We start from the raw sequence: 24,134 nt of genomic DNA, 5'->3' as shown, positions 1-24,134 counted from the left end.
CGTCTGTCCCCACTGAACACACGAATCGCGCCAGTGACTCACCACTACATTAATCGAGATTTCCTTTGGTATTGGCTCAATGCTGGAGTAACAGAGCACGGAACCAGAAAATACAAATTTAAAAGCATAACATATCAGAAACAAATCTATCGGAAAAGGCTGTCTGCTGAGTGATGAACCAAGACTTTTACTGATGAAAGACAACCTGTTCACTTCACTTGCTTCATCACCTCTTCCCTGCCAACTTACTTGTCTCATCTATCAGTCCTGGCTTCTCACAGCCTAGACTCTGAAGCAGGACTGTTTCTATAATATGCGTTTGCCATGTACTTTAAGGAGATATGAAGACTACAGTACCAAGGTCCTACGCTACATTTTTGGCAGCAGACGTTTACAAAAGAATTAAATATCACTATCTCCATTTTCCAGATGAGGAATCTGTGGCCTTTGAAAAAGAAGCAATCAGAATAATCAAGAATTCAAATCCTTTCCTAGTTTTTAGCCGTAGAAAACACTTTTTACTTCTTTTCACTGGTGCCCATGAGTACCACTGCAGTACACCTAATGAAGTAATAACCAAGAACAGGACGTGGACTGTATAACACTGGCTTCCTTGGGCCAATGCAAAGAAAATATTTTACACAACAGGAAATGCTTCTTACGGAAAGACAAACACTTCTTATTTTAAGCTGATGGTTTTGTCCAAATTGCTCAGTCATTTATTCTTCACTCCTCAAAATGAAGACTTGAAAAGATATAAAAGGCAAAAGCAGAACATGACTGAACAAAAGGAACTCAGGTTATGTTCAAAACAGGTCTTATCTTTTTGCTGTCTTGAGCCTCTTCCTTGTGTCAGACAACTAACTTTAATTTTTCATTATTAAGCCTCTTACGAGGTTCCTCCTTTCGAGGTTTCCCTCCTACCCTGTTCTCCTTGAATTTCTGTGGATGAGAGTATGTTGTCCCCCTCAAGAACAGGCACAACATGAATTATTTCTTACCTTACAGTGCATTTGCAGATAATGTAAAACATATGTTGCTGTCTTGGTAATGCATTCTTGTTGATTAATTAAACGCTTCTTTCCCATCACATGTCATGAAACACAGATTATCTGTTCTCTGTTTTTATTTTTACTTAAAAAGTTGTCAAAGACTCTAGCAACATGCCCACTGGGGCTGGAAAGCCTTGTAGTGGAGAGAAATCTAATGCAGTAGTCTTCTTATTGTTGCTGCCTATGGAAGACCTATGGAATGTGCACAGTACGTCATAGTAAGAGAAATCAACATCTTAATTATTCAAAGTCTCTGTGGCATTGCTTCCACCTGCGTAGTTTTCATCTTGGCTTACAGAAGAGGAGAGGGGCAAGAAGGCACAAGTGAAATATGCATGGATTCCGTGTGACACAGGAAGCCTTTATGCATGAGTGTACACATACATGTTTCCATACTTCCTTTACTCTTTAAGACTCCTTTAAAAGAAAACCGATTTTTGTGGAGCCGGCATGTCCTATGGGATCAGGAAGGGAGTTCCTTCTACAAAGGGCGTTGCCTGCATTGAGTAGTATGTAAAAAAAGCACAGAAACAGACAAAGAAAAAGAAAGCAAAGAGCGTTACTCTTGATAAATGACGGCAGTGCAAATGAAGACAATATGCGAGGGAATGAAAAGATAATATTAAGTCAGAGAATGATGCAGTCTGTAAGCACACTTAGCAAGCTTTTCCCAAATTGAGAAAAATTCTCTTAAGAAAAGTCAATGCATTTTGCTGACAAAACACTACCCAGCTGCAGCAGCCTTATTCTTTGCAAACTTTTGAAGAAGAAAAAGCTGCTTTGATAAGTACAGCTTCAAAGGTAACTTCGCCTGAGCTATGCTGATTGTGCTAGGCAAAGTCCGTATTGCAGTTAAACTTCAGGAAGGCCTGGGAAAGAATTTTTCAAGTAAAAACTTTTATAGGTAATAAATACAACAGAACTAACTGCATTTCTGATAATTGCTGGTATCATACTTTATGATCATGTATCATATACAGAATGAATAGGATGTTCAAAAAAACATAAAAGGATGTTAACGTAGATTTTTATTATACGTCAAATAATAAAATTAATCTACATGACTTATCACTCGAACACTAAATCCCTTCATTAGTCTGGTTGACTTTTATAGTTAGTTATTTACCATCATACCATTGTGGTGATATGGATGTTATTTTGACTCAGAGTCTGGAATGTTAAGACAGCGCAACATTAAGTCCTCATATACATTGCAATCTATTAGGTGCAATGTGAATAACTGAAATTAATAATTTGAAAATAGCTACAAACAGCCTGGAGAAGAAGAGACTCCAGGGGGACCTTATAGTGGCTTTCCAGTACTTAAAGGGGGGCCTACAGGAAAGACGGGAGGTTTATCAGGGAGTGTAGTGATAGGACAAAAGGTAACGGTTTTAAACTGAGAGAGGGGAGATTTAGATTAGATTTCAGGAAGAAATTCTTTGCTGTGAGGGCGGTGAGCCCCTGGCCCAGGCTGCCCAGAGAAGCTGTGGCTGCCCCATCCCTGGAGGGGTTCAAGGCCAGGTTGGACGGGGCTTGGAGCAACCTGGGCTGGTGGGAGGTGTCCCTGCCCAGGGCAGGGGGTGGCACTGGGTGGGCTTTAAGGTCCCTTCCAACCCAAACCATTCTATCATACAAACCAAGCACTGATGCAGTATGAATATTGGAAAGCATTTGAAAGCACTGGACACCATTGTACTATCTGCACATTAAAAAAGAACAAAAGTCTTTAAATATGTTAACTTTGGACTTTGATGTCGAAAAATGCGCATAAAAAAAAAGTGAGGCCAATCTGTTGCAATGCTAACACCATGTAGTTTGACAACATACTATAAAAATGGATAAGATACTGTAGAAGCAGTTACTGCAATGTAAAGTTAAAAGGAAATTGCAAGTTAACAAAAATTGATCCATCTCTTACAAATTTCCTCTTCCTTATATCCACTGTCATGTTGCATACCTCATCCCCTTTCAGAACTTCAGAGCCTTCTAACTCATGGGCCTGACTGGTCTTCTGTAGCATCTGCCTTTCAGTGCTGGACATCTCTTCCTTAGCAGCCTGAAGTTCTTCTGCCTTGGCTTCCTTTTTCCGGGAAATTATAGATGCCTGCATGATCATTAAAAATGCATATGGACAAGTAAAGTAAAAATTGCCTTGTTTAATCATTAGTCAAATGTAATCCATTAAATTTCAGGTATTGCACCACTGAAACCACATTTTAACTGTCAAACTGATTTTCATTAAGAAATGTGAGCATGTCTAACTGCAAATCAAAAAGCATCGATTATGCATTATATACAGTGGGTTAAACCACAACTTCATTGAAGTTGATTGCAGACTCCCAACTTCCTTCAGTAAAGCCGAGAATTCAAACATACCCTTGTTTCCCAGATTTATGTTGATATCTTTTACATTTTAGATTTCTATTTCTTCACCTCATTTTTTCATTTTCATTGAAGAAAAAAGGTAGGCATTTTAGCTGCTCCATTTCTTCTACTTAGTCCCTTTTTGTGCATATGTGAGATACACCAACATGGCTTAACTGGAAAGTTATCCAAGATTTCACAAATGTCATAATACAGATTTTTATAACTGCAACCTACTCCAACCTACAGAAATATGTTATACTAACAGCAGAACCAAGCCGCTAAATTTTGGCAAATAGCTAGAAGACGATGAATAAAGCAATACAGTACAGAAATAGTGTAGGTTACAGATTATTATTTTTTGAGTCTAGAAGGTAAAGCATTTAAAAAATAATATTTTATACGAGGCAGAATATTTAAGAGTACCTAACATTTGACCAGAAGCTAACAGATTTGGGAGCATAAGTATGCATTAGTTCAGGAAAAAAGTGTTCTTATCTTGCCAAAATATACTATTTAAAAATATTTTAAAATAACACAACACGTTACTTTAGATGCATGAGCATGAGGCATGGTCGGTTTTTTCATATGAAAGGAAAAACGTAAGAAAAAATGAAGCAAAATACAAACTGACTAGGTTAAAAGGACCAGCTTTACTTCTAAATATATATCTAACCGAATTCTGCTGGGGTAGTAGCTCAGCTCTTCCCTTCATGAGATATCTGCGGTGCCAAATTGTGGTACAATATATATGATTATTTTGTGAAACGGAAGCCAGTCCCTAGCAGAATAAAGCAAAGACCACCACATGCTTTCAACTCACAGCAGCAACCTGAATTCCTGGAGTGGTTCCTCCACTGAACATAATTATATCACAAGCCAGTTGGTCTTTGGTACCAGCACATTATGTAGCAAGCTTTTCATCTGGGAAGAAGAGCATCTCTTACAAAACAAAATGGCGTGTTTCATATTGCGTATGTGACTGAACCGCAGTATACATTTTATCACAGTTTTTTTCCTCCCATTGATACATTTTACTTAAGCCTTTTTATTTAAGCCGTCACCATAAGCATCATCGTGAAAATCTGTAATAAAATTAGCAGCTGTACAGGTTGCCTGGAAAAGAAATCCCTCATATTTCTGTGTAAGCTCTGATTATCTTGGAGTTCATAAATCCTTTTTATAACTTGTAAATTTACTAAGACTAGACCAGACAGCCTATTTTCTGGAAAGATTATTTCATAGCCTCAGGATGAAAAAAAAAAAATAATCAAAGAATACCTTCTTAGTAGATGCAACGGGAAAAATAGCATGTGGTCAAACACAAGCAAGGGATATAACTGAAAGCAAGCTTTGCATCTAGGTCTGACTGCAGCAGGCAGCCCACATGCTGCCTTTTAAGAATCTGTCCACAGCTGGAGCTTTACCAAAATAGCTGCTCCAAAATGATCCTTCCAGAATCACTGTGATACAGCTGAAGGGCAACACCTAACAGCTTAAGGACAGCAATCAATTCAAACTCACTAACAGGGCTGAAAGCAATTGTTTGGCTCAGCCCTAAACATACATATGTTCAACAGCTATTTATTTTCTTTCTGTTCTCCATTATTATGTATTTCTATTGATTTATACTAAATAAATTAAAGAAAAAAATCAGTATGTAACACCATCAGTGACTGAAATTGCTCTATTGCTTCTGCTTAAAAAATGTTTTGTTCCTTCTTACCTGTTGGCGATACATGGAAAATTTACTATCAATTGGCTCGTACTTCATCATTCTTTTCTCAATAAGCTGATTCATTTGTGCATTTACTTCATTTATCTGCAAGACAGAGTAGAAAACTAAGGAAATGGAGCTTTATCTCTTTGTCTTCTCCAGCAATTAAATGCTTTGCAAACCAGGTTTACAATCCAGCTAGTTCCCTTTTTAAAAACAGAGAAACAAGCCCAAAAAACTCAATGAGTCATTAAGTATTGTCCCGGAAGAGGCTGTTTTTGGATTTCCAGTTCTGTGCCTTTATGATAAGGCAGAAATATGACGTTGGCCCTGAAAATGAAGTAAACCGATGTACATGGAGGGAAAAATGCATGTGAATTGGTATGGGTGGAAAAAAGACTGATGTTGTCACATACTATGTGAAAAATGTAATTTTATCACGATTAACCAAAATTCCTTTTCACTCAACCATTTATCAGAAATTTAAAGGGGAGTAAATAAATACTAGGTGATATCAAATTTCATCCATACTTTGAAGAGTCACAGGCCATCGTATTCCACCTCTATGGTACCGTCTTTCTACTGCTGCAAAATGCACCTGTTTGTCCATAGTCTCAAATTGTTGATCTTCATTCCAGCTGAAGCTATAGAGCCGACTGCATCTGGGAACTCATACACAGCTACACCAGTGCACTGACTGCAGCTTTTCCAGTCCTGGCTTAACGTTACAGTCGGACTCTCATCAGCCGTGGAAACCACAGCCCTAGCAACCTTCCTTTGATTCTCTGCTAACCAGATGAGTGCTGATAAGGAAGCAGGGTAAATATGTGCTGAAATCCAATGAAGTCAAAACGTAACGCAGGTACAGTGCTGGGCATTACTCTAACATTTCTATGAGCAATATCTGTGTACTTTGAAAGCTAAGTATTTCGAATAAAGTGCTCAATAGGACTAATAATATGCCAACACCCAGGAAAAAAAAAATCTCCTGTAAATTCTATTCTTTCACAAAACTAGAACAGGCCTGAATTTGAAGACAGCATTTATTCACTTCTGTGAATAAATTCCTGGTTTATGTACTATAAAATGCATGACATAGCATGCTTGGTGCAATTCAGCTCCTTTTTAAGACACTGAGATGACAGAAGGCTGACTTTAACAGCCAAGTATATGACATGTTTTTATTATCTACTAAGAGGATCATACTTCCAAAATATAACAAATTAAACAGTTACCTTATGGAGAAAGAAAAAAACCCAACCTTTTTAAAATATTGCCCAAAACCCAACAATACTCTTCGAAAAGAAAGGTGCAAAACAGGGCTTCAACTATGCCTAAAAGAAATAACTGCAACCACAAATATTGCCTTGATTAGAAGAAATAAACTAGGAGCTGAATGACAGAGCTAGTTGAATATTTCAGACCTCGTCTACCGTTTAATAGTGCTGTCATCCTTAAAAGTGTAACAATTGGGATCCAAAATGGCATTGGGCTGTTACTGATTGACGTTTACAATAATTAACCCTAACCTTAAAATAGAACATATTGTTGATGACACTTGACTGCTGATTCTCATCTGATCCAAAAAACCTGTGGGCCTTTCTTTGTTACAGGAGTTTGGCATGTACTAGGCGTGAATGCCAAGGCTACTCTCACGTTGATGTACCTGCTGAACTTCTTGCTGCTTCAAGACCCAAGCTGGCAGCCCTCAGGCCTATGGGTAAATCATTCTCTGATCTATTACAAATACTCTGTTGCCTTGTTATCTTTCACGGCAAAGCCAGAGCTGGAGATCCTGGGAATATTAAAAACCAACTGATAAAGGAAGATGACATTTAGAGTGAAGAGTGTACCTAGTAGTATGTAGGACTGGTCTTCCTACTCTAGCTAACGCTGCTGTAAATTTTCATTATCATCAAGAGAAATACTAATAATTAGTATTCCTCTAAATTCTTCCAGAGCATAATATTACATATTTAATCTTTCACTTAGGATTATGCATATATGAAAACTTCATTGAGTGAAATATAGAAATGTACTGCCGCGGCAACAAATCCCTCTACGCATTTTGGATATATAATACAAATAAGGATTTTTGCTCATTCTAACACCATTTGCTTTTAACTTCTCAAAAAAATCTGGAAAGGTCAATCAAGTATTTGATCCCCAAATTTCCTTTGGTCTTACCAACTAAAATAAACAATACAGACCTATTCCAAACACTAAGGAGGTCTCAGCCATTGCACGTGGATTAAGAAGTAATATTGCTGAAGATCTGTCACTCAGAGAATGCTGTTCATCACGCCATAAACACTCTCTCTGTGTTGGTATAAACTCCCTTGATGTCAGTGAGAGTTTAAAACAAGTGAAAACTGAAGAGAAGAAAAATCAAACCTTTAAGTGCTAAATTAACATCTCTGCTCATACCATAGCAAACTGCTAACACAATTTTATAAACAGCATTTAAGGATAGCATTGGGTTTGGAGGTTGGTTGGGGGGGTGTGTGTTTGATTGTTTTTGTTTGTATTGTGTTTGTTGGTTTTTTTAAACTTCTCTGAGGGTTTGCATTTAGTGATTAACACATCTCTCTTCTTTTACAACTGAATGCATGTTTCTTTGGGAACGAAACATTTTCTCAAGGATATAAAGTAGACATAAGAAAAGTGCAGTGTACAAGAACCTTAGACTATGCTACAGGACACAAATAAAGCGTGATCTTGGTGAACGTACCTTGATTTCAAGTACATTGAGATCAGATTGACTCATAGCTGGCTCCGCAACCACTTTTTGTAAGAAATATGCTGAATTCTTCTTACTTTCAAGCTCTCTAGGTAATTTTTCAGTAACCAGGTATGAATTGAAATTTATCTCCTCTTCTAGTTTCTTCATTAAACCTTAAAAACAACTTAAATCAGTGTGTGTCTATAAAAGTAATGTAGCGGATAATTAAGTTTGATTTCACCAACACATTTAAGTACTTAATAGCAGATTAAAATAACAACAGCATAACATTTGAGTCTTCAAACAGGTAGTTACTTGATTTAGATTTTTAATCTGGATGTTAAACAATATGTATTACTATCCATCTGTATCTCTAACATATAACTATTAAGTCCTTGAAAGATTCTTTTCATTGATAAACAAGTAAAACCCTTCTTACATGAAACTCGAGCTGAATCAGGCACAAAATTCAACATGCTGCATTGATCTAGAAAGTCATTAACCCTATGTGTATCTTACACACACCAAGACACTGGATTCTATGTCACTTTTTGTTGTTATTTTAAGTTTTAAAAGTTGAGGGCTAGACTTTCGTGCCTATGTGCACGCAAGGTGAGAGGCAAAGCACGTCAGAGCGTTTTTGAAGCTTGTTATCCCTTGGAACTTGCTTGACTGGAGCAGAAGAGCCAGCATCCTGAAGCTGGTTCTACTGACAGATTGCATGGGTCATTGTTTCGTGTGAATTACTTCATCTACACACAGAAATTATCACAGGGTGAATCCTTTATCTGGACAAAGATCTTAATTTGGCCTAGCTCATGTATAGATTTGTTATATCCTTGCAAATGCCGCCTTAAAATAAAACTTTGTTCCAGTCTGGCATCTAAAAAGGCCTTAATATGAGCAGAATCGAATGTATGTCTACTTTAAGGGTCTTTTACATTGCTGGAACGCTTATAAATTGCATCCCTGTAAATAGCAAACTATTTTTTCTTGTAAGAACAAACACTTAATCTCAGGACAGTATATAGACTGAGAATGCTGAAAATAATAACAAAACAGAAAAAACAAGAAGGTATTCCTGAATAATGACAAAAATTCTGTTGAGAAAAGCAACCCCATTTATGAGTTTTGCTCCTTGCCTAAGTTTGTGCCTGATGGACACTGCATGTTACCATGCTTATGATGACTTGGCTCTTGCTCGGGAGAGTAATTTAGCCTCCTTAACAGATAATTTATAAATAAACACAGGTACATGCAGATAAGAACAATACACAGCTAGAAAAATGTGACAGAATAAAATAAAGGATCTTTTTAAATTACTTTATACAGTCTTCTGCTGACAACAGGCAGTTTAGTGCAATTACTCCTCCGAGACACCTGTGCCAAGGAACACAGTAAGATTTGGAAGTTATATGTCAGATGAGTGTGGGAATAGGTATTTCAGAATATTTTTCATGATCTAGATGACTAAAAGGCAAGTATCCTAGGTACTTTTTAAAGCTACTTGCTAGAGCTGAGGGTTTTTTTGGGAAGAGTTTCTCTCCATATTTGGGAGAATATGGAATTGCCATAAAATGCCACGAAAAGCAAGGAATTCGGTCTCTTTCATATACTGCACAAGAAGAGAAAAGCTTGAGTACAGAGATAATAATAGTACAGCTGATGCTGCTGAAAGAGAGGTGCAAAACGATGTAGGGAAAAGCAGAGGTTTTGGTTCTCAGGCTAAAAAGCCTGCTGACCGCATCGCTGACTGACCAAAAAGGTCAGAAAAAAGTGAAATACAAGCCCAGGAAAAGGGGGCCCTGCCGTTCTGCTGCTGTTTACCTCTAGAAACACTGTGCTGATAGATCCTCCTCACCCTCTGCTCCCAGCTCAGACTAAAAGGAAAGCTACTTGGTTCAGCTGCCAGAGAGGAAATAAGCCACTAGTTCCTGAGAAAGCCTCAAGAACTAGAAGAAAGAAAACAGCCCCTAGGGAAAGCAGGCTTGCTAACAAAGTCAAGTCAACACAAACTAAAAATGAGCGGGAATTCCTCTTTTCCAGCAGTTTAGTTTGTTGATTTCTGTGTTTATGAAAACCCACACTCCCACACCATGTTTTCCCCTTCATGGAAAGGTCATTTATCTTGTGCAAAACAAAGAGCATCAACGTGGTTTCAGAACAGTAAGTGGAGTTACTCTATGTATGCCGTAGCCATTATGTACTTGGCACGACAGCTATACCCTGAGGAACACACTTGGACTTACTGAGAGAGAATTCCTACTTCTTTCTTCCAGAAGAACTCAATTCCAGTCTTCCTCAGCCCACGACGGGGCTGGGCAGGAGGGACCACATTTTAATGTCTCACTAGAAATCTACCACCTCTGCAAATGCAGCACAGCTTCCCACGTACACTGTGAGCTGAATTATCACCTCAGAACTGACTAGGAACGCATCTCCCAATCTGATATTTATAACCAAGATATTTCATGTGGAAATCAAAGTGATATCAATTAAATTATTCTGATATTAAATATTAATATTTTTATTTCATCAAACTAATTTCTTGTTTTCCTCTTAGTAGCAAAAAAACCCCTGCATATATAGCCTATACTTTATTTCTTGTACAATTCCTGTTTTCTTATAAAAACATACATGCCTAAATATTTACTGTAGATATGACACTAAATTCAGGAAATAACGATGCCTAAAGAATTGCTTTCATAAGAGCAGGGACCTACTGACTTCACAGGGTATAACCTTGATGACTATCTAGATTTATTTCTCAGATAACCTGAGAGCTATTACCAACTTCTTTTCAACACCGACTGTTTCTGCATCACGCTTACTCTTGATGGTGCAACCAGCAATGAAGCGAGTTAAAACGACACCTCCATGGGGAAAGACATGATGATGTCAACATCCCTCATGACTAACACAGTTTCTTTCCTAAGATACTTTGGATATATTTTTCCTCCTATATGATTCAACATATGGAGAAGTAACCACCTAAGAACTATTTTTGCTGCTTAACAGAACCTTAAAAAACAAAACAGAGGGCAGCTCCTGTTTTTTTTGGTTTTTTTTTTTTTCAGGGAAAAACTTTCTTTTTTCAAATTCCCAGGCTAGAGGAAAGAAAAGCAAGCATACTTTAAATCTTTCCATTACACACATAAATTCTGTTTTTAATGTTTTAGCATTGACTTATGGTTACAAAATCTACATACGTAAGCTGCACAGAAAGTCTGGCTCTGTGCCCTAAGGTTATTTTAGCAAGGTTCTGCCAACCACGTATTTACACGTGGAGAGCTATTAACAGCAACTCCTCATGTTTTCCACTCAATTTTTTTTTATTATTATTATTACAAAGGGAGGGATGGGAGAAAGAGTTTCTTAGTGCTTGCTCGGTCATGTAGGGAAGAGGCAAGTTTCTCTCATAATTCTGCTAATGGATCTAAAACTTGATTCACTTTGCACTCAGATTCCTACTTTCCCTCTACAGGCTACCAATTGTGCATCCTACGCCAAAACCATTTGCAACAATAACTGTTTTTTTTTCAAAGAGGTGGAGGGGGAAGAAAGCGGATCATTCTTAAACACTTTGCTTAATATCACCTAGGAGAAGGCAGGTCTAGAACAGACTTCCACATGGCACTCACTCACATCCAAACCTTCGCTTCCCTTTCTGCAATCACCCTCAACAACAGAGTACTGAAATTATTTCATCCACAGCTTCCAGTGATATCACTCCTAATTTCCCTGTATTAAACAGCGGGCTGGGACACGCAAACACTGACAGATTATGATCAAATCATCCTTTTGGTATCTCCTTGAAAAACTAAAAAGCTTCCTGAAGTTGCCATCGGAAGTCATGCTTTCCATGTTTATAATTGTTATTGATGCTCTTTAAGATCTCTCTGACCTTTCAAGATTCTTGAATTCTGGTCAATGGACACAGTGTTGCAGTGATGGACAGATCAGAGATAAAAAGAGAGGTAACATAACTCTCCTATTCCATTTTCTTCCATAAATAAATGCATGGATAACATCAAATCTTTGACACTGGGAGATCCCGTTCTACCATTTTTACACTATGACCCACAAGTCCTTTTCAGAGTCACTTGTTAGGAGCGAGTCCCACATGCTCTAACTACATTGCATATACGTTATTCCTAAAGGAATACTGTGGCATTTGCCTGTTCCTTAAAATATATGCTGTTGGCATAGGCTCAGCTTCCTGTGATTAAGGTCACTTTGAATCAACAATCTGCTCTCCTCATTATTCTGTCATTTCCCCAATTTCTATTTCATCTGACAATTTCATGAGTGATCATTTGCTATTTTCTTTCAGGTATCTGATGTAAATACTAAACAAAAAAGACCCAGACATTGATTTCTGCATGTCCCGATTAGAAACACATCCACTCAGTGATGATTCCCTGATTAATTTCCTTTCCAAAACTTTTAATAAACTCCTAATCCTTTTCACATAGGTAATGTTGAATTTTTGCTGCCTCATTTTTCTTGGGTGCAAGAATGGGGTGCAAGTTAAGAGTCAATGGTCTTAAAGAAGTCAACCATGGCAATACTACTAATCTTACCAACCAGACTTGTATTCTTAAAGATATCAAGTTAGTTTAAAAGCACTTTACTCCTGACCTTGCATCAGTTGACAGTGACTTTATAATAAATTAAATAATTTAAAGATGGAAATAAAGTTCCACCTAAGCCATTCTCCTTTACCAAATACATCTATAACTCTCATTATAGTGGAGTCTGAAGTGTTGGTGGAGATTATTTAAACTTGGAATTTTAGGGAAAGATAGTTCGTGGACAAGAAAAATGTTAATGTTTTCATTCAAATGGTGTATTTAAATAATAGCATCCTAAATTTCTATTTTTTATCCAGTATTCAGAATGACATAAAAATAGTCATCTGTACAAAGCAATTCCTCTTTGACTGGTATCTTTGAAGTTCTCAGTGCACTAAATCTATTACTACATATTAACTTAATGAAGTATATAAATTACACATTTCACTGTTTATCAACAACAATCATCTTAACACATTCTTTTAATCAATATTTTCAATCTAGTCATCCACTTCTTCATATTTCTGCCAATAAAGTGAAAAATAATGTTCTGTAAAATGGACAGAGATCAAGAATTTCAGTAATTCAGTTCGCTTCTTGGCATTAATAATTTGTGTTTGTGCCAGCAGAGATGTTCAGAGCAAAAAGATGGCAATCTTGCTGAGAAAGCATGAGCTAGGTTATTCAAACTAGTGGTCAGTGTTAATAAAAATACTGTTCACATCCGGAACAGCAGCAACACAAAAAACCCCAGAAACTGCAAATTCATGTTACTTAGTGCTATCAGCAGCAACTGCCTCTATGTAGTCCAACAACATCCCGAGTAGTACTGAAGTTAATAAACAGGGACAGAGTGTACTGTGGAAACGAGTATGATCAATTTTAGTCTACAAAACATCTCATAACAATCAACTGTTTTTCATTAGATAATACGAAGTCTTCTAAGTATTATATTTCTAAGAGTTAAACACCTACTAACCATAAGCTGTATTTTCCTGGCACAGCTAAAGCAGAATGATGCTAATTGCATGTTAAGGGTACTCATGAATATGTGCTAGTTGCATTCCTTAAAGAGTTCCTTTACATTTCTTTAAAGTACTTAATCCTAAATTAATTATAAGATGGAGTAATCAAAGAAGCATATATCTGTAAGACAAACAAAAAAGCTTCTACTAGTGAACAACAACTTTTATCATTTTATCTTGCTTCAGAAGGAAAAACACCAGAAGTATTAAAAATGGATGAAAATTACTTTAAAAGGAAGTATCTAACTTCCAGTGAAAATCCACACCTACCGACCAGCCGCTGAATTGTCAGCACACAAGCTATACTGATACGAGTAGGCAGCTGAGGTACCTAACTGCAGCCAAAGGGAATTTTTAAAATAAAATAAACGGTACTAACTCTAGACCAACAAAGCTTTTAAAATAAATGGAATCCTATTCAGTGCGTTGTGGTCACCTAATTTCAATTATTTAAAAAACACAGTTGGCATTCTGTAATTGCTACTACAGGCAGTGTCTTTGTAACTACTATGGGGAAAAGCAATTACAAAGCTAAGTCCTGAAGGCTTTGTTTGGGCAAAATTTCAACACAAGTTTTCTTAAGTAATGACTCCAAGTTTTTCTTTGGAACATCTAAACACTTTTTTTTCCCTGCAAGCAGGACTCAAGATAAGGAAATTAAATATGTTAACTTTATCTTTATTTTCATCTCAATGATTAAATGACATATTTACTGGCTTTTTATTATGTTACCTTTGCTTCTGTGAACTGAGCCCATCAAGTTTCCATTGGCCTTAAAAATGCCCCAGGAACTGAAATAGAAATGTTGATACAGCTTCGCTGTATAAACTCCCTGATAGCTACTGCAAAAAATGGAACAGTTATAAAATCCACTGCAGGTCCCTTTGAGTAAAGAAGATAGTTCTGATACTCTTTTAGTTCCATTTGTGGTTCAGTGGCTGATGAGCATCATAAAGAAAATTAAAGTAAAATTATGAAGCAACAACAACACAACGTGGTGGTGACTGAAAAAATTTCTCTAACTCAAAAAAGCTGCCAAAGCAGTTACGTGACGCAACTGAACTATTAAGTGTACTTGAAAGAGTAGGACAATGACTTCCTTTACTAAGTTTAATTTAAATTGATAAATAGTCAGATTCTACCATTTTGCAAGTAATCTATACATATAACAAAAATCATTCTATGGCATTTTTTTACCATAGCAATTTAGAATGCGACTGGATAAGCCCGGTGAAAGAGACCATTCTGAGTCTTATATCTTCACACTACTTTAGATGCAGTAAAGCATTTCCCTCTAAATCAACCCCCAAAGCCTGTATGAACAGCTCACAAAACCTCTATCAATCCTGTGACGTGTTATTAACAACAAAGTGCAAGAGAGAAACTGAAAGGGGTTAAGCGATTTGCCAAAGATCACATACATCTGAAAACACTGAATTGACTCCCAGTTTTGTTGTCAAACCGCCGGGCTAATACTTGTTACATTTCCTTCAAAGTGATTAAATCATCAGAAACCCAGAGGTTGTAAAATTGTGGCCTTTGGAGACAGTTATGCATTTATCAAGTAACTACAATTCCTTCCCACCTGCTATTTTTATAAATGATCATAGACTACCAACTTATTTTGCTGAGGTTATTTGCAGACTGAGATATCCCTGAAAATGAGCAGAAGCAATCTTGCTATTATTAATGTAATACTGCAACATACAACACAATCAGCTACAGTCGTATCATGAGAACAAAGTATTTTCACAAGTAAACAAATATATTCATATAGAAATATATAGGCTTTAATATATAGATTATCTAGTATATATTATATATACTTACAAGCATAATAATATATGACTGTGTGTGTATATATATAATACATGATTTATAAAAAAAGCTTAATTAGGAAGTAGCTTTATTTTTGCTACCATACAAAACTACAGCACAAGATTGCACTCCAATAAGAAACAGGCCTTTAAACTTTTCAAACAAATATTTTATAGAAGGTAACTAGAAACAAGCCTACACTGAATAAAACATAGTATTCAATGTATGTGTACATTAATTGAGAAAATTTTTAAGAAGCAGTATTTCACCAATGCCCAATTACAAACACAAAAGACATAAAACCTTATTAAATCAGAAGTGTGTCTTTTCAAAGATGTTTCTGCTTTTTCCAACCCTTTGTAATTACAACTGTTTATTTCTTGCAGAGTAGTTAGTATTCGGTATTTAGCTGTTTTAAGATTTTAAAAAAGTGGACCTCAAAGATACAATTGATATCATCTTCCCTTGTGATTGTCTCCGTGTCTTTTTGTGGCAAGGCATATTCAAGCCTAGAATCTCCAGCATGTGCCTTTAGAACACAAGTTATTTCTTTCTTTAGATTCTCTGAAGTTCCTAAATGCTTTTTGGCACTACCATATTACTGACAGCCACCCAGTTTTGATTTCATTTCTAACAGAGAAGTGTAAACCCCCAGCCTTTAGAGATTACTACTTACTTTCAGGTTTTGAATCCACTACTGCGTGATGCATCTCTTTCAGCTGGAGCTGTGCTCTTTGCAGTCTCTGCTCTGCATGGAACAACTTTTGAGAGAGAATTGGACGCACATAAGCTCATTCCTTTGAAATGCATATTCAAACAACTAAAACAAAAAAGTATCAAAAAGAATCCCCAAAATAAAAAGTGGTAGCTATAAGCATCTGGTGATTATCTGTTTCACAAGGGAACGTGCCAGAACAAATTTTCAGCAATTGGCCTGGGTTTACTTGATATTCTCTAGTATTAATTAAGCAAAGTATTCTTGTACTCCCAAGCGATATTTTCTCTATGGAAGAAATTCATTAGACAATTTTCAACCAAAAAAAATAAGTGGCTTGAACATTGAAAAAACAAACAAAAAAAGATAGCAACAATCATGATTACAGCTGATAACTATCCTTATACTGCAGTTGTTCAATGCAGCTGAGTTGTCACAGCAATCCAGTGTCCAACTTGAGAGCACACTGGAAAGCCTGTTGCCAAACTGCACCCGGTTGATTAGCATTTTTGTGATTGAGAGGGATGTGTACTGAGAACTGGAATTAGCTGGACATCACATTCATTTTAGTTGTGACCTCCCTCAGGTTCAAGCAAATACCCAACAGTTTGAAAGCCTATTGATTCACATTGATTCCACATCCATAATAGTAGAAATCTGGGGCTTTTTCCCTTTTTAACACAGTGTAGAAGTTCCTGTTAGAGAATTTGGTGAGATGATATAACAATGTGGCACCAGGTTTTATTTAAGTATTTTGTTTTGACAACGTAGCTCAGGAATAAAACCCACCCTTATACTGCAATGTCAGCTGCTTCCAGTGCTTCCCAGGACATCATCTTTGTCAAACTCGAGGACCAAAATCCCAAGGTTGCTCCTGAATATATATTCCCCCCACCCAGTGAAAAGCTGAGGTACTTCAGCCCCTGAAATCTTACTGCAGATGCACAGAGATACAAATCAAACTAAGGAAACATTTGCTCACTACCATAAATATAAAGAATTGTCTTTGAGCGCTACAACAGTAAGTCATAGAACATTTCCTGGGACTGCTACAGGATGATGTCAGCGACAGCTGAGGCAGCCAAGTACTTTGAATGAGGTGTTCAAAACTTGCAGGGTCAAGCCTCTTCCCTTAAAATGTACACAGATATTTATATTTAAAATGGGATTTAATTTTCTGATGTTGGAAGAAACTCTGTACTCTTGTTCCTGATGTACTTTTTAAAATGCACGATTCCCAAACAAATTTCAACAACTATTTATTTTAATAGGCGTGCTTTTATGTCAGTACCTGATTTTTTTGTTCTTGTTTCTGTTGAGCCAAAGATTCTTCTCTTTCTTTTTCTAAGCGAAGCTGTCTTGCTATTTCAAGCATTCGTTGATGATTTTGTACTGTCTCCACCTACAGCAAGTGGATAAATAGTGCATGTTACTGTCAGATAGTTGAGAAATACATTAAAGAGATCATATGTCTCACAAGCCCACTTAGCACTTCCTTTCCATACATGTTACTACTCAGAAATGACAGTGAAGTACTGGACTCAAGATTCTTAAAAGCTCTGGACTAACGCCTAGGGAGATTCCCTGTAGGTCAATTAGTTACTCGATTCCTTCCTAGACATACAGTATGTTTATCTTAATCCTTGTTTGCATTCCAAAATCAGAGTTGCAAGCCAAGGATTATGACACTGAAATGTAACAGCGTTACTTCTCTTATTACCCGCTTCTTAAGACGTTCTACTCTTTTGACAAGTTGATCTTTCTCCTCTTCCATTGCACTGATGTCCTAAAAAGCAGAAAAAATAGATAAAGAAATGCTAATTTATTTACAAAATAATATGGATTGGACTAAATTCTGTTCAAATTCATATGAAAATCAGAATTCTTCTATGGATACACTGAAATGGTTATAATTTTATTGATCTATGATCAGAACACCCAGGATTCCAATCTCTCTCTTCTCTCTCACTTCCCCCACAGTTCCCACTCTCTTTATGCTAATATTCCTTCATCTGCAACCTTCAGTATTAGTGCGAACATTTAAAATAAAAGCAGGTGGACATCTCTAAAATAAAAACAAACAAACAGAAACCACCAAGAAAAAATCAGCATGAATTCAACACCTGATGCAGTCAAACATATGTTCTTAATGCAACTTCCTGGCAGACAATTTTACGTGAAGTTGCATATAAGTGATGTTTGCTGACACTTTTTCTATTACGATTGTGTTTAAAAAAAAAACACTTTCTAGTGCTAAAACACATATCCGATTATTCTCCTTTAATCCTATCTTTAAACAGCAGAGATTGATAGCTATGAAAGAAATAGAAATAAATTCTCCAAATGTAGACCTTATCTCAACATTCGCTTAACTTGTCTATATGTCTTACTGGAAAGCTGTACAAATGCTTAAATATTTTGCTGAAATAGGTCAAATATCTTTACTTAACCCCTTTGCCACACATAGGATCATTATTTTTGTTGACTTAAGATCTTAATTCATTCAACACCCTCTGAAATTATTACCCTGTATCCGTAAAGCAAAAGGCTCTGTATCAGTTTGCATTCACAGGAGAAGGACTTCTAATATGTGAAAATCATGCTGAACAGTCTTGGCAGCCTTGTTTCCCAATCTGCCCCAGAAAGCTCAGTTCTAAGCACGAGTGAGGACTTTCTAATCTGTTTGCCAACAGAGAACAGTTTCAAAAAGGCAGCCGCAGTGTTTATCAGCTCTGACCTCTACAACTTACACACTGCAATGAGTCCACAAAACCAACAAAAATAGAACTGACATTCAAAAAAAATCTAAACAAAACTTGTGCAATTTTGTCAGGTTTTTTTACCCTTCTTATTTCTGCAGTAGATAAACCAGATGTTTTGAGCTGCTCGCACTCCTTATGTAGGTTTTTAAATGCTTCCATCAGTTCTTCATACTATAAAATGAAATCAAAACCATGCAGAATGAGCTCTGTGTCTAAGGATTTTCAATCAACATGTTGCTTTACCACTAAGACATTAAATATGGAAATAGAAATATGGTGAGAACAAGAATTAAAGGCATTTTTTCATCACAAAAGCTTGTCAACTTAAAAAGCAAAAATGAAAAATCACAATTATCTTCCATTTGAAGGTACACTCAGAAGTTTCACAATTTCTTCAGTATTTTCACCTCTTCCCTTGTAATACATACTGTATTTTCCAAACAGGAAGATAAAATGTTATCTGAATGGGACAATGCTGTATTAACAAATTATTCTCTCTTACTATAAATCTGTAGATATCACATACGTAAATTTATCAGCCCAAAAAGGAAGAGCTTAATCTAACAACATGCTTGATCGAAGCAATGGGGCTTCAATTCATAGAGCACTGAGCTTCAATCCCGCAAAGCGGTCCAAGAGCACACCTGACTTAACATGTGAGAAATAGTTTTGAAACATTGCATAATCGTGCCCTCAGTATAATACAGAGACTGATATATGTAGTTTGGTAGTTAGAAAGAAGTAGACAGTGTGCTACTTCCACATCAGTACATTGCCCACCAGTAATCTTAAACTGAGAGGCAGTGTGAAAGTCTGCGTGGGTAGAGAAATAACAGGGGACAGAAAGAGTTTAGAAATATGGATAGGGAATAAATTTAGATTCAACTTAGAGAAATGCATGCTGAGATATAAGGAAAGATAATCTCCACAGAAACAGCCATTCAATAAGATGGAAAAATCTAAAAAGAGAATATCAAGTCATTTTTTACTTCCTGGAAAGAGCAATTGATATGAATGTTGAACACAAAATGGCAACAGCAAAGGCCAGTTCAAACAAAGGCATCATAACCCTTAGCAGTGAAGCAGCAATTCTATTCTATAAAACCCTGAGGAACCAGCATCTGGAATGCTCTGTTCATTTCTGGTTTTTTCAATATCAGACACACACTGACAAGCTGGAATGAATTCAAAAAAATACCAATAAAATGGCCACTGAGAAGAAGATAAAATAATGGAGAAAAAGCTTGATTAAATGGCAAATAAAGGTATGATAAGGTGTGCAGACACTGGACAATGCAGAATGAGTTACAAAAAAGTAGGAGTAAAAACTGGCCTGCATTATATCACTTATGCATTACAGAAGGTAAGTACTTTAACAAATAATGAAATAGCAGGTAGTCTCTAAGCAACTGTATTCACAATTGCTGATGTCCAACAGCTCTTCTTTGTGGGCATTCTCTACCTCTTTCAAAAGGGGAGTTTAGTAAGTCTTTTTCTTATTGGGACACAAAATTTCAAGACTAATGGTAAGATTCAAACAAGGGCATAACAGTTTGCCAGATGGTAACGAAGGGAAGGTTTCTTACTTTCACTGAATAAAAGCTGCAGCTACCCCATGTGCACCCAAAATAAGTGACACACTCAAATGACCGAAGAACACCCAGGTTCCTGTAGCGGAAAGAAAGATTCCTGGCACCTGGAGCAACTCACAGAAAACCGGACAACTAGATTTATGCCTTAAGTTGCTTGGTTTTTAAATGATATATTGCAACCAATCTGACGTCCAAATCACAACAGAGTTGAGAAGGTGGCAAGTACTCCAAGTACCTTTTTAAAATAATTTGCAAAAGTACATTTGAGCTTGATTCTATACACCATAAAACCTGACCATGGTCTAAGATTTCCAAACTCTCATGTTTGAAATGTTTCTCTTAAAATACAGTATTGCAAGCCTGTCTATCTGAATACTTTATGCCAAATTCTTTAAGTCATTAGTGTCTAAATATTTGCATGGTAATGGTAAATTACATTAAGGCACTATATTACCCCAGCTTCTGTTTTGAATTAATCAGCAGGGTATTTAATAAGTTTAATAAGACCATTCTATTACTGTAATCCCAAAAAGGAATACATCTTACGTAATGGAATTAATGGAGCTGGATATTTATACATATTAAGACTATGACATACTGAAAAAACATAGAAGCTACATTCCTTTCTCTCTTTCCTACTTCTACTTAGTTATTTCAAGTTATAAATCCAATATTGTTAGTGTAAACAAAAAAATAAAAGGCTTAGCCAAGCTTCAGTCAGACTATACAGCTTTGTTGGTTTACAGTTAATAAATGGAGTTACCTGTTACAACCATTCGAAAACACTGTGATTTTGCAAGTCACTATACATAACAAAAGGCACAGAAAATTGGATAAAAATTAGGTAAATATGTACCTCAGATAAAACAGATCTAAAAACATAACTTTGGTTCACTTTAAGCTTTACATTTCAAACCCACCCACTCTGACTATCTAAAATCAACATTTAATGCTCACAAAAGAAGTGGGAACATAATGAGTAGGAATGTCAGCCCAGAAAAAAGAATTTTTTTACTTATTCACAAAAAAATAAATGGTTGAAGTGGGATAAGGCTAATATAACTATTAGGAACTAAATGCTATACAATCAATTGACAATTAGGAGACATTGGCATTTGGTCATAACATTTTCTGGACTAGTCTGAAGTAGTAATTTATAAAGTTAAAAATATCCATGTTGTAATTCATACGGGAAAAAAAAGTGTTTAAAAATTAAGAAATAAAAATCTGTCCTAGCCATCATGGCTCTGACCATTATTTAGCACCCAGTACTTAATGGGCTTAACACCTTTTAATTCAATGCTACCTATTAATATACAATTTCAGGGTTATTGGAAGAAAGGCAGTCAAGACATATTTCTTATTACAAATCTTTGGTCACCCTTGATTCCAACATGCTCTTAACATAACTCACTTGAACACATATCTCAACAGTAACTCCCACTTTCATTTATCCCTCCTCCTATTGGCACTTTAATTAATTAACATAAAGTGTTGGCATTCATGAAAAATGGTACCTGCTTGTTGATGTCAGCCACAGTATCATCCTGTAGGAACTCCGCTGGCACTTCCAATTTTACTAAGAAACGTGCCAGGTAAGCTCTTTTCTTGAGTTCATTGGTCCTCTGAAGAAGCCAATGTAAGACAGGATAAATTACAGGTTTGCTTCCAGTAACTAACCCTTGGCGAAATGCACTCCTATACAAAAATGACAAAAAGAAAATACCGATAAATCTCAAACTAAAGAACACTGGCTTGACACAAACAATTTGCTATATTTTAACATTTCCTCTCCACTTGCCTAATGATTTTCTTAATGCTGTTGTTAAAGGAGAAAATACTCATGATGCCAGATCGCTGTTTATGACACCGATTCTTCTACCTTTAGACAGATAAAAACCCCATAACGCATCAAAAGCCTAAAGCCAGCAACAACGACTCATCCTTTTCCGCGATATTCTTCGGGAATAAAGGCGACGTGGGAAGAGTGTGCGTTTTGTGGGTTATAACCCGGCTCAGAGGGTGCAATCCAGCCGCGGGCGGCTGGTCGGAAAGGGCTGGGGAAGGGACTGACCCTGCCAGGCATGCGGCACCCTCTCCTGGCTGACTCCGCAACAGCAGCTGCGGCAGCAGGGCCCGAGGGGCAGCCTACACCTGCAGGAGCCTTCTGCTGGCATCCCCTATACCATACTCAATAGGGACAAGCAAGGAGCTGTCTTCAAGGCTTTACACATACCCACTGGGACAGCCGAAGTCAAAAATACACACAAGGACTGAATTAAAGGTCGTTACCATATAAGATGTAAAAGATACTTTACCAGGATTTGTAGAGAAAAAGATACTTACAAATCTGATATACTTCCTGGGGGTTTGTATTTAAGGATACCAAGAAGACTCAACATTCTTTTAGCTGTTTGTTCTGGCAGCTCCTCTCTAATGTCAACAGCATGCTAAATAGTAAAAAAAAAAAAAAATTAATTATCCGCTGTTCATCCAAGTCATGTAAATTAACTAGCAACACTAAAATAATTTACTTTATCCATTTATCATGTTATATCAATGAAGTGAGATGCTACACACAGAACATCCTTTTTATCACCAAACTTCAATTCTCTTCTAATGGATTTTTCTCCAACATGTGTATTCAGGTAAATTTATCCTAGGTATACATTTTCCCTGCTCATGGAACCTGATCTATGCAGACAAACCAATTACTTCCACCAAGGAAGTCAGATACCCAGTCACACCAAGGTACACCTATTTGTGCCCCAGATGAATGAACCATCCCTTCTGATCTTACACGCACTTTTGGTAGCCTCAAAGAGAGGGATTCAATATCTATTGCAACAGCTAGGTCATGAGGTTCAGTTCTTGATCAGTTCCTGCCCTGTACATGTGTGCAAGACACAGCCTGACTTTTGACTTAAGAACACAGCGGTTGTCAGTAGAAACCAATTTAAAACCTGTATCCCAAGGAAAAATATATAGTTATCAGTCTCTAGGGGACAGGGATACAGTATCCCTGGCCCAAGAAACATTTGCTGTTTTGCCAAAAACACATAGATGTATAGACAGAAAGGATCCTTGCCAGGCACATTTATTTCCAGGAAGATTCACACAAGCTATTTTGGTAAACCAAACACGCCACAAGATTATACAGAGCCAGACCTAAATAAAAGCAGATTTCTGCATCAAGCCCATTTAAGATGTTTGCGATTACGCAGGTCTGAGCACCTCTGACTGCCTTCCTTACCTTTGGGTCAATCTCCCCCAGAACATCATTGAGCAGCTGCAACAGCTGCACTGACTCTAAGGAGTCAAACGTGATTAAATTGTAGTTCTTCCTGAAGGGCTCCTGATTGAGCTTCTCAACAATGAACTGGATTTGGTCACTCATAATCGTGGCCTGGGAAAACCTCTGCAGAAAAGACAGAAGAGATGTCGGAAGGCCTCGGCGGGGAGAGGGAGCCGGGGGCTGCCGGGAGGGCGGGTGAAGGCGCCTCCTCAGCGAGGCCCACGGCAGCCCGCAGGCGGTGAGCCGGCACCGGGCTCGGCCCGGCCACCCCCTCAGCCCCGCGGCCTACAGAGGAAGGCCCGGCCCCTCACGGAGACCGCGGGAGGAGGCAGCCGGGCCCTGAGGCGACGGGGCGGCCTCGTCCTTCGCCCCGGCCCTCCCGCGCGCGCGCCTCCCGGTTACCCTGGTAACGGTTGCCCGGGCCAGGGCGATGGCGTCACTTCCGACGCTACCGCGCGCTTCTGCCAACGCGCCGGAGCGGCTGGAAACGGGCCC

The 24,134-nt window shown here is 37.5% G+C and overlaps 1 protein-coding gene across 4 annotated transcripts in view; it reads right to left on the bottom strand.

Annotated features, from left to right (window-relative positions):
* Positions 1-24,120, bottom strand: part of IFT81 (intraflagellar transport 81) — a 57,391-nt gene extending 33,271 nt beyond the window's left edge. For 3 of the 4 annotated variants that reach the window (XR_008469092.1, XR_008469091.1, XM_054219161.1), the window contains exons 1-10: positions 23,598-24,025; positions 22,691-22,794; positions 21,862-22,042; positions 18,834-18,923; positions 17,711-17,776; positions 17,282-17,392; positions 15,952-16,036; positions 7,868-8,031; positions 5,146-5,241; positions 3,013-3,159 (exon numbers count right to left, since the gene is read on the bottom strand). Coding sequence is in view for 2 of the 4 variants with exons in the window: in XM_054219161.1 (XP_054075136.1) it covers positions 3,013-3,159; positions 5,146-5,241; positions 7,868-8,031; positions 15,952-16,036; positions 17,282-17,392; positions 17,711-17,776; positions 18,834-18,923; positions 21,862-22,042; positions 22,691-22,794; positions 23,598-23,741 (1,188 nt within the window). In the remaining 2 variants the exon portion in view is untranslated. The other variant, XM_054219160.1, reaches the window with a different exon arrangement.
* Between the last annotated feature and the right edge of the window lie 14 nt (positions 24,121-24,134).

The sequence above is a fragment of the Rissa tridactyla genome, chromosome 13, assembly GCF_028500815.1.
Source record: "Rissa tridactyla isolate bRisTri1 chromosome 13, bRisTri1.patW.cur.20221130, whole genome shotgun sequence".
NCBI lineage: Eukaryota > Metazoa > Chordata > Aves > Charadriiformes > Laridae > Rissa > Rissa tridactyla.
The sequence above is the reverse complement of the archived record's forward strand: the minus strand, read 5'-3'. Positions and strand labels throughout refer to the sequence as shown.